Raw genomic sequence first — 14,922 nt, 5'->3', positions numbered from 1 at the left:
GTTGCGACAGTCAAGGGGTTAATGCGGCCCAGAGCCATATTACCATAAACATACCTTGTTCACTGAATTTAATCATTTATAATAACTACCTTTAGATGCCGTCATACACAAAGGGAGAAGTAATGAATAATTCATGCCAAGAATTGTAAACAAAAGTCAGACGCAGATTCATACAGTTTTCTCTAATGCTCGACCAGGAAAAAAGAGAATACATAATATTTTCCCTCCTCTGACTCACCAATCAATAGCATATAAACACTGCACGTTTATACGGTAGAACCTCTACTTGCGAGCATGTCCACGTGTGAGTTTTTCCAAATACGAGCAGTCGATGGGTCGATTTTTTGCTTCCATGCACGAGCAAAATTTCCATAAGCGAGCAGACCTCAAGACAGGTTCCTTGACACTGGTGATGGGCTCTTGCTCTTGATCTCGGGAATTGTATCTCATTTGTTTGTTGGACTATCTTATTGAAACTTGGGCAATGTATGATGGAAAGATGCTTCTTAACATACACCAAAAATGAAAAAAATCTAAGCATAAATAATGGAGTTCACTTCACAGCAATTAGCCTCCCCTTAGCGGTAATTTCAAATGGTTTTTATGGTTAAATTCACATTTTTTTGGTCTCATTTGATAGAATGGAAGATATATTACACAAATAGATATGATTTTGATTGCTTTCATGAAGAAAAGTACCTTGAAATTGAGCTCAACCTAGAAGAAATGGTCCATTGCTCGGCTGTTTCAGAGTAAACAAATGACATAAGAACATAAGAAAGAAGGAACACTGCAACAGGCCTACTGACCCATGTGGAGCAGGGTCTGGTCACCTCTACTCAAGGAAGGAGCACAGCACCAGACCCAGCAGCACAAGCTAGTCAGGTCCAACTCACACCCACTCATGTATTTATCCAACCTATTTTTAAAACTACACAACGTTTTTAGCCTCAATAACTGTACTTGGGAGTTTGTTCCACTCATCCACAACTCTATTACCAAACCAGTACTTTCCTATATCCTTCCTGAATCTGAATTTTTCCAACTTAAAACCATTGCTGCGAGTCCTGTCTAGGCTAGATATTTTCAGCATGCTATTTACATCCCCTTTATTTATTCCTGTTTTCCATTTATACACCTCGATCATATCCCCCCTAATTCTACGCCTTTCGAGAGAGTGCAGATTCAGGGCTTCAGTCTATCCTCACAGGGAAGATTTCTGATGGTATAAACCTTGGTAATAAATACCGACAAGTTGGTTTAGAAAGACACGTAAGCAAACACTATAACATATTTATTAGAAAACATTTCGGTCCTGGGACCTTGATCACTTTCAAGGTCCCAGGACCGAAACGTTTTCTAATAAATATGTTATAGTGTTTGCTTACGTGTCTTTCTAAACCAAGATTTCCGATACATGGGATCATCTTTGTCATCCTCCTCTGTACGTTTTCCAGAGCAATTATATCCATTCTGTAATACGGTGACCAGAACTGAGCAGCATAGTCTAAATGAGGCCTAACCAAGGATATATAGTGTGGAGAAATTTTCTCCAGGAGGGGGGTATCAGCCCCCTTCAGCCCTTTCAGCCCTGAGGGACCACTCAGAAGGGGCGAGCGTCTTGTTTACTGCTAGAGTGAGTAATTGATCACAGATGCCGTATGCGTGGTCAAATAACCTCTGCTCCTTGCAGTCCAGTGTTGCAAAGTGTATTTTTATAAGAGACAGTGCATCTCTTACTTTAGCAGGACAATTAAGGAAAATCCTACTCCCACTTTATTACCATAGTAAAGATAGTGCATTGTTGTCTATGATTAAGACAGCAAGAAACAAACATTCTGCTTTGCTTCATCGAGGAGGTGACAAGGATGCAAGGTACTAGGTCAGCGTTTTTTTTTTTGTGCTGGGGGCAGTGACTGCATGGAGCGCTGTAGCGTCTGGCAGATTACTTTTGACTCTAGAGAGAGTCACACTGATGCCAGGATAACCAGCAAAGGACACTGATCTGTGCGTTAGTGTGAATAAAGTGTCTCACAAAACACAATAAACTCTTAAGAGAAGTGTGATCAGCTTCTCTTGTGATACATTGTGAACAATAAAGACAAATCTTGTGGAACATAGTGTACCAGTGTGCGTTTCCTAGACAATGGAAGACGTGGACATCCAAAGACACTTCAGCTTCTTCTATCAAGTCACCGATACCTGTCGAAGGTGTTGAGAACACCATAGCTCACGTTACAAAGAGCAAGGTATGTTACGAATTTCTTGTAGATCGGGGGATTGCGCAATTCTTGAGTCACAAGGAGTTTGTAATCAACCTATAATCGGCAGTAAGGTGTGGACTTTTGAGTCCAAACAAGTAAGTATTCGTCAGCCATCATCGAATGAAATATGCTGACATAACACCCCCTAGGGGTAATTTATACTTACAAATTGTATCTCTTGACAGCCCACTGTTGTGATGGTTTCGACAGCTTCTAGACCTCGTCTGCAGGGGCGGCTGTGTAGACGATTTGCTGTCATTTATCAGCTAAGTGTTCATTATATATATATATAATAAACACAGCAGGTAAGGCCAAATTCTCAACATATAGAGTTGAAAAACAACCTGAGGACTTCTATTATTTATACTTCTAGATATGAAGACAAGAATTCTGTTAGCTTTATTGCGAACACTAATGCACTGGTGTCTTGGTTTTAGATTACTACTAACCAGAATTCCTAAATCCTTTTTGCAATCAGTAGTATTAAGATCTACATTATTTAGTTTATATGTGGCATGGTTATTTACCTGTCCAACATTTAGAACTTTGCATTTGTCAATATTAAACTGCATCTGCCACTTCTCTGACCATTGCATCAGTCTATTCAAATCATCCTGGAGTGCTTTAGTGTCCTCATTAGAATGAATTAGACGGCCTATTTTGGTGTCATCAGCAAAATTGCTTATGTCGCTATTTATTCCCTCATCTATGTCGTTTATGTAAATTGTGAACAACAACGGGCCCAACACTGACCCCTGAGGAACACCGATTGTGACGTGCCCCCATTCTGATTTCTCCCCATTTATGCAAACTCTCTGCAGCCTATTTGTCAGCCATGCCTCTACCCAGAAAAAAATTTCTCCTCTATTCCGTGTGCCTTAAGTTTTCTAAATAGTCTCTGATGTGGAACTCTATCTAAAGCCTTACTGAAGTCCATATACACAATATCATATTCATTACCATGATCTACCTCCTCAAACACCTTAGTGAAAAAAGTTAGTAAATTCCTAAGACAGGAATGCCCCTTTGTAAAACTGTGTTGAGATTCATTAATCAATCTGTGCCTATCAAGATGGCTATGAATTGCTTCGGCAATTACTGATTCCATAAATTTTCCCACTATGGAGGTAAGGCTTATTGGTCTACAGTTCGAAGCCAAGGACCTGTTACCTGCCTTGTAAATAGGTATTACATTTGCCATTTTCCACTTATCAGGCACTATGCCAGTTTGTAGTGATATGTTAAAAAGATTAGCCAAAGGTATGCTAAGTTCCTCTTTACATTCCTCTAACACCCTTGCAAACAGTTCATCAGGACCTGGGGATTTGTTAGGTTTTAGTTTCTCTATTTGTCTGAGGACCATGTCACTAGTTACTGCAATCGTACATAGCTTATTATCATCCTGTTCTACATAATCTATTATTTCAGGAATATCGCTAGTATTTTCCTGGGTGAAAACTGAGAGAAAGTAGGTATTGAGAATTTCACACATATCCTTATCACTGTCAGTGATCTGACCAGAGTTACTCTTAAGTGGGCCAATCTTGTCCCTAATCTTACTTCTGTATACCTGAAAGAACCCTTTTGGGTTAGTCTTTGAATCCCTTGCGACCTTAGCCTCATAATCCCTTTTTGCTTTTCTTATTCCTTTCTTTATTTCTCTCTTTAATTGAATATACTGATTTCTTAACTGCCCATCCCCTTTTTTGATACGCCTATATATGCCTCTCTTTTGACCAATGAGATGTTTTAATCTACTGTTCATCCAATTGGAATCATTTTTGTTAGATCTAATTTCCCTACTCGGAACAAAAGTTGTCTGGGCAGCTAGAACTATGCTCTGAAAAACGTCATATTGGCAACCAAGATCACCAACCTGACCCATAGTCAGGACATCCCAATTTAGCCCACCCAGGTAATTTTTCAGTCCCATGAAGTCGGCCAAGCGAAAGTCATGGACAGAGACTTGATTGCAGTTATCTGGGTAATTCCATGATATATTGAAACTAAGTGATTTGTGATCACTTCCCCCAAGCTGATCATTAACCTCAAGATTATTAATTAGTGATTCTTTGTTGGCAAGAACCAAGTCAAGCAGATTGTTTCCTCTAGACGTCACTTCCCATTCCAATATGCAGTCATGAATGGGCTAACATTATTTATACAATTATTGCAATTAGGCATAACAGTAAATCTTATAATTTTTGTGTGAATAAAAATTACAAATTATTTATATAATAAGAATAATAATAATATGTTGTGTATCTTTATATGTGTATGCTTCTAGACTGTTGTATTCTGAGCACCTCTGCAAAAACAGTGATAATGTGCGAGTGTGGTGAAAGTGTTGAATGATGATGAAAGTATTTTCTTTTTGGGGATTTTCTTTCTTTTTTGGGTCACCCTGCCTCGGTGGGAGACGGCCGACTTGTTGAAAAAAAAAAAAAATAATAATAATAATACACGTATGTATAATAATAATACGTATAATAATAATAGTATACGTAATAATATAATTCAGTGGACCCCCGGTTCCCGATGTTACCGGTATCCGATAAATTCGGTTGCCGATGCATTTGATCAAAAAAATTTTGCCTCACTTCCCGATACAAAACCCGGTTTGCGATACAATTCGTACAAGACGTGTCCACTTGTGGCCTGAACTCCCCCGTGTGTACCAGTGTTTACAAGCCAGCCAGTGTGCGCGCATCTAAGGATACATTCGGTACATTCCATATTATCCATATTATCACTGTTTTTGGTGCTTGTTTCTGCAAAATAAGTTACCATGGGCCCCAAGAAAACTCCTAGTGCCAACCCTTCAAGACCAAGGGTGCTAATGACTGTTGAAATGAAGAAAGAGATAATTGCAAAGTACGAAAGTGGAGTGTGTGTGTCGGAGCTGGTCAGGTTGTATAGTAAACCCCAATCAACCATCTCTACTATAGTGAGCAGGAAAACGGCAATCAAGGAAGCTGTTCTTGCAAAAGGTGCAACTGTGATTACGAAACAGTGACCGCAAGTGTTAGAAAATGTTGAGAGACTGTTATTGGTGTGGATAAATGAAAAACAGATAGCAGGAGATAGCATCTCTCAAGCGATCATTTGTGAAAAGGGTGATGAAAATCACCCTCACACAGCTATTGCAAGCCGTGCTGGTGACTATTACACTGACAATGTTGTGAAACACTTTAGGAAAGTCATAAAGGAACGAGAGGTACAGACCTCTATGGACAGATATGTTGTGCGGCAGAAGTCCAGTGACTCTAAAGCTGGTCCTAGTGGCATTAAAAGAAGAAGGGAAGTAGCCCCGGAAAAGGACTTGACACCTCAAGTCCTAATGGAAGGGGATTCCCCTTCTAAACACTAACACCATCAACACTCTCCCCTCCTCCCATCCCATCAATCATCACCAGATCTTCAATAAAGGTAAGTGTCATGTAACTGTGCATGTCTTCTTCAGTTTGTGTGTTTTTTTTTTTTTTTTTCAACAAGTCGGCCGTCTCCCACCGAGGCAGGGTGACCCAAAAAAAGAAAGAAAATCCCCAAAAAGAAAATACTTTCATCATCATTCAACACTTTCACCACACTCACACATTATCACTGTTTTTGCAGAGGTGCTCAGAATACAACAGTCTAGAAGCATACACATATAAAGATACACAACATATCCCTCCAAACTGCCAATATCCCAAACCCCTCCTTTAAAGTGCAGGCATTGTACTTCCCATTTCCAGGACTCAAGTCCGACTATATGAAAATAACCGGTTTCCCTGAATCCCTTCACTAAATATTACCCTGCTCACACTCCAACAGATCGTCAGGTCCCAAGTACCATTCGTCTCCATTCACTCCTATCTAACACGCTCACGCACGCTTGCTGGAAGTCCAAGCCCCTCGCCCACAAAACCTCCTTTACCCCCTCTCTCCAACCCTTTCGAGGACGACCCCTACCCCGCCTTCCTTCCCCTATAGATTTATATGCTTTCCATGTCATTCTACTTTGATCCATTCTCTCTAAATGACCAAACCACCTCAACAACCCCTCTTCTGCCCTCTGACTAATACTTTTATTAACTCCACACCTTCTCCTAATTTCCACACTCCGAATTTTCTGCATAATATTTACACCACACATTGCCCTTAAACATGACATCTCCACTGCCTCCAACCGTCTCCTCGCTGCTGCATTTACCACCCAAGCTTCGCACCCATATAAAAGTGTTGGTACTACTATACTTTCATACATTCCCTTCTTTGCCTCCATAGATAACGTTTTTTGACTCCACATATACCTCAACGCACCACTCACCTTTTTTCCCTCATCAATTCTATGATTAACCTCATCCTTCATAAATCCATCCGCCGACACGTCAACTCCCAAGTATCTGAAAACATTCACTTCTTCCATACTCCTCCCCAATTTGATATCCAATTTTTCTTTATCTAAATCATTTGACACCCTCATCACCTTACTCTTTTCTATGTTCACTTTCAGCTTTCTACCTTTACACACATTCCCAAACTCATCCACTAACCTTTGCAATTTTTCTTTAGAATCTCCCATAAGCACAGTATCATCAGCAAAAAGTAACTGTGTCAATTCCCATTTTGAATTTGATTTCCCAAATTAATATTTCATGTGGTAAAAAATTTTTTTTTTCATACTTCTGGGTGTCTTGTACGGATTAATTTGATTTCCATTATTTCTAAGGGGGGAAAATTGATTCGCTTTCCGATAATTTTGGTTTACGATGAGCTCTCAGGAACGGATTAATATCGTGAACCGGAGGTCCACTGTAATAATAATAATAATAATAATATAATATGTATAATAAGGAGGGGTGTTAATGTTGCAGTTTAAAAACTGTAGTGTAAAGCACCCTTCTGGCAAGACAGTGATGGAGTGAATGATGGTGAAAGTTTTTCTTTTTCGGGCCACCCTGCCTTGGTGGGAATCGGCCAGTGTGATAATAAAATAATAATAAATAACAATACATATATAATAATAATGTACTACATATTTATTTATTAATACGAACATGATACACTGAAGTACAAAAAAATACAGAGGTTAAGTGCAGCATGCCACAGCCCCTTGTATACATAACATTATGGTCAGCTTAAAATTAACTTAAGATTAACTAAGCAATGATATATTCAGTGGTAAACATTATTGTAAACAGATAATAATTAAGCACAAATGAGTATTACAAAGACAGGTCATATGGTCATTTACTGTGTTGCTGTGCATTCAGTAGAATGGAGTACAGTTCTCTTAGGTAATGTAATTAAAAAATAACGAAGTTTGATTGGGTCACAGGTTAAACATTTATGAGATACAATTATTCAGTATTTATTTAGTTGTGGGTGAGTAAGTGATTTTTGAGAAGAGACTTGAATTTATAAACAGGTAGTGTTTCTTTTATATTTACAGGTAATGAATTCCAGATTTTAGGGCCTTTTATGTGCATTGAGTTTTTGCATAGTGTGAGATGGACACGAGGAACATCAAAGAGTGATCTGCGTCTTGTGTTATGGTCATGTGTTCTGTTGAGGTTGGCAAGGAGACGTTTGAGGGAAGAGTTTATATCCGAGTTAAGTGTTCTATGTATGTAGTAGGTACAATCCATACCACGGGTGGGGATAGAACCCGCGGTCAGAGAGTCTCAAAACTCCAGACCGTCACGTTAGCCACTGGACCAGCTAGCCACAATAAGATTCGTCCAACTAAGTATATTTCTACACCATAGGAAGGTTAGCATAGGCACCACTGTGACCACAAATGCAAATTTTTACAGACAAATCTTCAGCTAGCGTGGCCGTGATGAACTCTAGCTCAAGCCCCCTCAAAGCCGCTAACATGACTCACGAAATCGTAATGACACGATTGCAAACAAACCATACCACGGGCAGGGATAGAACCCGCGATCAGAGAGTCTCAAAACTCCAGACCGTCGCGTTAGCCACTAGACCAGCTAGCCACAATAAGATTTGTCCAACTAGGTATATTTCTACACCATAGGAAGCTTAGCATAGGCCACCACTGTGACCACAAATGGAGATTCGTCTGTAAAAACTTGCATTTGTGGTCACAGTGGTGCCTATGCTAACATTCCTATGGTGTAGAAATATACCTAGTTGGACGAATCTTATTGTGGCTAGCTGGTCCAGTGGCTAACGCGACAGTCTGGAGTTTTGAGACTCTCTGACCGCGGGTTCTATCCCCGCCCGTGGTATGGTGAGAAAACCGGAGTTCCACTGTAAGTTGTTTTGGTTTACATACATAGCTATGATGAAACATAATTGATTAATTATTCACAATAAGTGTAGAAATATCACTTTTCCACTGATGGGCAACACTTCACCTTGAAAAACTGCAACCATCACTACTTTTGTGTTTTGTGGCCATTATTAAGTTAAATTAAGATCACCATCACTATTTTTGGGTCATTATTAAGCTAAACTAAGACCACCATCACTACTTTTGTGTGCTGTGGTTATTATTAAGCTAAACTAAGACCACCATCACTACTTTTGTGTGTTGTGGTTATTATTAAGCTAAACTAAGACCACCATCACTACTTTTGAGTGCTGTGGTTATTAACCCTTTCAGGGTCCGTCCCGTAGATCTACGGCTTTACGTTCAGGGTCCAAACCGTAGATCTACGCCATGAGCTCAGCTCACTCTGATAAACTGTGAGTGGTACATTTGGGCCTAGATATGAGAGAATACATCTATGTGGTATGTGTGCACCACATAAAACACATCCTGCAGCACACTGTGTATAATGAGAGAAAAAAAATGAAATCATGATTTTTCGATTAAAACAGCAACTTTGCAGTGTTTTTTCGTATGTTTTTTATAGTTGTATTTGCGATTTCTTGGTCTCATTTGATAGAATGGAAGACATATTACAGAAATAGAGATGATTTTGATTGGTTTTAGCATTGGAAATGGCTTGAAACTGAGCTCAAAGTAGCGGAAATGTTAAATTTTTGCCGATATTCAAGAGTAAACAAACGACCTCACACATCTAATACACGTCAGCTGGTGGGTCTAATATACATTCACAAATATGGTGATGATATTTATACAATTATTACAGTATTGCATAACAGTAAATCTTCTATTTTTTGGTGTGAATAAAAATTCATTATGTGAATAAAAAATCAAAATGGAATTTATTTGTAAAGCCTCAAAACATAACTAATGAACAGAGGAAATGTTAGTTTAGTGCCAGGAATGCCTACATTGTTCATTCTGGACCCTATTTTGAAATTGGAATATTTTGAACTTTGTGTTAAATTGGCCAAATTAACAATTTCCGATCACTTTATTTTGTAGTTGAAACAGTTGACTTGGCAATTTCTTGTGCTCAATCGATAGAATAAAGTAATACTAGTGAAATAGCTAAGAATTTGGTTGATTGGAATAATGTAATTGGCCTAAAATGGGAGTCAAAGTCGGCAAAATCTCCGATTCGTAAATATCGCTGACACATCAAAATTCGCGAGAGCATAATTTCGTCAATTTTCCACCAATTTTCGTACTTTTTGTTTTATTACCTTCACAAAAAGATTCTCTACGATTTCATAAGAAAAAATAACAATTTTTTTTTTTGAAAATTCTTGGACACTGGTGCGTGACTCCAGATTTGGGCCTTGGACCCTGAAAGGGTTAAGCTAAACTAAGACCACCATTACTACTTTTGTGTGTTGTGGTTATTACTAAGCTAAACTAAGACCACCATCACTACTTTTGTGTTTTGTGGCCATTATTAACCCTTTGACTGTTTCGGTCGTATATATACGTCTTACGAGGTACCGTGTTTGACGTATATATACGTACTCATAAATTCTAGCGGCTTCAAATCAAGCAGGAGAAAGCTGGTAGGCCCACATGTGAGAGAATGTGTCTGTGTGGTCAGTGTGCACCATATAAAAAAAATCCTGCAGCATGCAGTGCATAATGAGAAACAAAAAAAACTTGACCGTTTTTATAATTAAAATGCCGAATTTGTGGTCTATTTTCATATAGTATTTATGGTTGTTTTCTCGTTTTCTTGGTCTCATTTGATAGAATGGAAAACATATTATAGAAATAGAGGAGATTTTGATTGATTTTACTAAAAAAGAACCTAGAAATGGAGCTCAAAGTAGGGGAAATGTTTGATTTTTGCCGATGTTCAAAAGTAAACAAATGATGTCATTATCCAATAAATGTCCAACTAGCCATTCTAATATGCAGTCATGAATGGGTTGACATTATTTATACAATTATTACAATATTGCAGTAGTCTGCATAACAGTAAATCTTCTATATTTTGTTTGAATAAAAATTCAAAATAGAAAGCAAGAGTAATATCAGAGGGGCCTGGAGACATGACTGATGAACAAAGAAAATGGTATTTTAGAGCCAGGAATGTCTGCATTGTTCATTCTGGATCCTATTTTGAAATTGTCATATTTTTTAATTTTCGTGAAATTGGCCAAATTGAAAATTTCTGACCACATTATTGGGTAGTTGAAATTGGTAAATGGGCGGTTTCTTGTACTCAGTTGATAGAAAAAACGGAGTTCTAAAGAAATAGCTATGAATTTGGTCGACTGGAACAATGCAATTAGCCAAAAATAGGGCTCAAAGTGAGCGAAATCGTCAATTAGTAAATATCGCTGAGGTCACTAACTTCGCAAGAGCGTAATTCCGTCAGTTTTCCATCAAATTTCGTTATTTTGGTGTCATTACAATTGGGAAAAGATTCTCTATCATTTCATAAAAAATAATTTTTTTTTAAATTTTGCGACACCAGGAGACACCTCAGGATTGGGGGTTGCGACAGTCTAGGGGTTGTTTTTGGGCCAAGGTAAACCATGGATAAGTGAAATAGCCGATATTGGACCCGTGGATACAGAGCTCCTACTGTACGTGTAGTGAAAGCTCTCTCTACACTCACCAGGTCAGCAATTTCCCCTGCCTTGAAGGAGACAGTTAGTGTACAACAGTATTCCAGCCTAGAGAGAACAGGCAATTTGAAGAGAATCATCATGGTCTTGGCGTCCCTAGTTTTGATGGTTCGTACTGTCAAGCTGCTACAAAATGTACAGTGAACCTTCATTGCTGGTGAAGGTCTTCAAAACCCCTGGTTGTCTTCAAGACCCCTGGTTGTCTTCAAGACTTCTGGTTGTCTTCAAGACTTCTGGTTGTCTTCAAAACCCCTGGCTGTCTTCAAGACTTCTGGTTGTCTTCAAAACCCCTGGCTGTCTTCAAGACTTCTGGTTGTCTTCAAAACCCCTGGTTGTCTTCAAGACACCTGGTTGTCTTCAAAACACCTGGTTGTCTTCAAAACACCTGGTTGTCTTCAAGACTACCTGGTTGTCTTCAAGACTACCTGGTTGTCTTCAAGACCCCTGGTTGTCTTCAAGGCACATGGTTGTCTTCAAGACACCTGGTTGTCTTCAAGACCCCTGGTTGTCTTCAAGACACCTGGTTGTCTTCAAGACTACCTGGTTGTCTTCAAGACACCTGGTTGTCTTCAAGACTATCTGGTTGTCTTCAAGACCCCTGGTTGTCTTCAAGACTATCTGGTTGTCTTCAAGACCTCTGGTTGTCTTCAAAACACCTGGTTGTCTTCAAGACTACCTGGTTGTCTTCAAGACACCTGGTTGTCTTCAAGACACCTGGTTGTCTTCAAGACTACCTGGTTGTCTTCAAGACCCCTGGTTGTCTTCAAGACACATGGTTGTCTTCAAGACACCTGGTTGTCTTCAAGACTACCTGGTTGTCTTCAAGACTACCTGGTTGTCTTCAAGACCCCTGGTTGTCTTCAAGACTATCTGGTTGTCTTCAAAACCCCTGGTTGTCTTCAAGACTTCTGGTTGCCAAGACACCTGGTTGTCTTCAAGACCCCTGGTTGTCTTCAAGACACATGGTTGTCTTCAAGACACCTGGTTGTCTTCAAGACTACCTGGTTGTCTTCAAGACACCTGGTTGTCTTCAAGACTATCTGGTTGTCTTCAAGACCCCTGGTTGTCTTCAAGACTATCTGGTTGTCTTCAAGACCCCTGGTTGTCTTCAAAACACCTGGTTGTCTTCAAGACTACCTGGTTGTCTTCAAGACACCTGGTTGTCTTCAAGACACCTGGTTGTCTTCAAGACACCTGGTTGTCTTCAAGACTACCTGGTTGTCTTCAAGACCCCTGGTTGTCTTCAAGACCCCTGGTTGTCTTCAAAACACCTGGTTGTCTTCAAGACCACCTGGTTGTCTTCAAGACCCCTGGTTGTCTTCAAGACCCCTGGTTGTCTTCAAAACACCTGGTTGTCTTCAAGACTACCTGGTTGTCTTCAAGACACCTGGTTGTCTTCAAGACCCCTGGTTGTCTTCAAAACACCTGGTTGTCTTCAAGACCACCTACTTGTCTTCAAGATCACCTGGTTGTCTTCAAGACTACCTGGTTGTCTGCAAAATCATCTGGTTGTTTTCAAGACCACCTTCTTGTCTTCAAGAGAGAGCTGGACACACACACAGTCAGTCCCTGACACCCCCCCCCCGTAGGCCTAGCAGTCAACGAGGCATACAGGGGATGTTGACCCCCAGAACTACCTCCAGGTAGAAGTAGACCCCCAGGTGGACCCCTGTAGACCTCAGGTAGACTTCAGGTAGACTCCATGAAGACTCCAGAGAGACTACAGGGAGACTCCAAGTACAGGTGAACAACAGATAGACTGCAGATACAGGCAGACCCTAGTAGACCACAAGTAAACCCCACTAGACCCCAGGTAAACCCCACTAGACCCCAGGTAGAACCCACTAGACCCCAGTAGACTCCAGGTAGACTCCAGGTAGAGGTAGACTACAGGTACAAGTGAACTACAGGTAGAAGTAGACTCCAGTAGACCCCAGAAGACTGGAGGAATCTCGTGTATGGGACAAAAATCAAACTTACTGTTTGGTGGTCTTGCTGGTGGTCCCGTTGGTGGTTCGTTCCCTCAGTGGTCCCTGGTGGTCCTCCAGGAAATCTATGGTGTCAGTCTTGCCCTGAAACACAGCAGAAAGTCCATTCGTAAGTCTGCAACGACGAATCGGGTAAATGAACGGCTGATTTCCTGGGATATTTCGAAAAAAATTTATTTTGGGGAAATCTGGGCGAAAATAATTGAATTCTTGGGAGAAGATTATAAAGTTCCACTATATAGAGTCAGTTCTCTTATAAAGTTCCACTATATACAGTCAGCTAATACTACAACTACCACCACCACTGCTACTACTACTAATACAATTAATGCTATTACGACTACCACTACTACAGCTACTATTACTGCTACTACAACTATTACTACTACTACAACTATTACTACTACTACAACTATTACTACTACTACAACTATTACTACTACTACAATTACTATTACTACAACTACTATTACTACTACTAATATAACTATTACTACTACTATTACTACTACTACTACTACTATGGCTACTACTACAACTAATACTACCTACTACCAATAATACTACTGTTAGTACTAGTACTACTATAATACTAGCAACACTACTACCACTACTGCTACTCTTCTTTCTTTCAACACACCGGCCGTATCCCACCGAGGCGGGGTGGCCCACCAAGGCGGGGCGGCCCACCAAGGCGGGGTGGCCCACCAACGCGGGGTGGCCCATCGAGGCGGGGCAGCCCACCGAGGCAGGGTGGCCCACCGAGGCAGGGTGGCCCACCGAGGCGGGGCGGCCCACCGAGGCAGGGCGGCCCACCGAGGCAGGGTGGCCCACCGAGGCAGGGTGGCCCAAAATGAAAAACAAAAGTTTCTCCTTTTTCATTTAGTAATATATACAGAAGAAGGGGTTACTATCCCCTTGCTCCCGGCATTTTAGTCGCCTCTTACAACATGCATGGCTTACAGAGGAAGAATTCTGTTCCACTTCCCCATGGAGGTAAGAGGAAATAAACAAGAACAAGAACTAGTAAGAAAATAGAAGAAACCCAGAGGGGTGTGTATATATATGCTTGTACATGTATGTGTAGTGTGACCTAAGTGTAAGTAGAAGTAGCAAGACGTACCTGAAACCTGGCATGTTTATGAGACAGAAAAATGGACACCAGCAATCCTACCATCATGTAAAACAATTACAGGCTTTTGTTTTACACTCACTTGGCAGAACGGTAGTACCTCCCTGGGCGGTTGCTGTCTACCAACCTATTACCTGTATACTGCTACTCTTACCACTACTATTACTACTACTGTTAGTACCACTATTACTACTCTACTACCACCACAACTATTACTACTGGTATAACCAGTTAATGGAACAAGTCAAGCCTAAAAGTCATCATAATTTACTGTCACTGTACCAAAATATTTCCCTACTCAGGTCATGCTATTCTGACCTTTATGTCCCTGGACCTTAAAGGTGGACTGGAAAGTTCAACTGACCTTCCTGAACTTCTTAATCTTCTCCAGCATCTCTCGCTTCTCCTTGTGCTTGCGCTGCTCTACCTCCACCTGCACCTTCTTGCCAAACTTCTTGATCTCACGGATCTTCCTGACGCGCTCGCTGATCTGCTGCCCAATCTGCTTCTGGATCAGTCGACGACGCACCTGCCCAGGGCGAGACGGGGGAGTGAATGTTGGAGAATGATG

The 14,922-nt window shown here is 40.5% G+C and overlaps 1 protein-coding gene across 1 annotated transcript in view; it reads right to left on the bottom strand.

The window, feature by feature from the left end:
- LOC128701010 (probable rRNA-processing protein EBP2 homolog) overlaps positions 1–14,922 on the bottom strand; it is a 49,338-nt gene that overhangs the window by 10,289 nt on the left and 24,127 nt on the right. Inside the window, exons 6-7 of the mRNA XM_070080230.1 lie at positions 14,716–14,880; positions 13,212–13,303 (exon numbers count right to left, since the gene is read on the bottom strand). Coding sequence (XP_069936331.1) covers positions 13,212–13,303; positions 14,716–14,880 — 257 coding nt within the window. The remainder of the gene's footprint in view (positions 1–13,211; positions 13,304–14,715; positions 14,881–14,922) is intronic.

The sequence above is a fragment of the Cherax quadricarinatus genome, unplaced genomic scaffold (assembly GCF_038502225.1).
Source record: "Cherax quadricarinatus isolate ZL_2023a unplaced genomic scaffold, ASM3850222v1 Contig239, whole genome shotgun sequence".
NCBI lineage: Eukaryota > Metazoa > Arthropoda > Malacostraca > Decapoda > Parastacidae > Cherax > Cherax quadricarinatus.
Note: the sequence above shows the minus strand (reverse complement) of the source record. Positions and strands in the feature narration are given on the sequence as shown.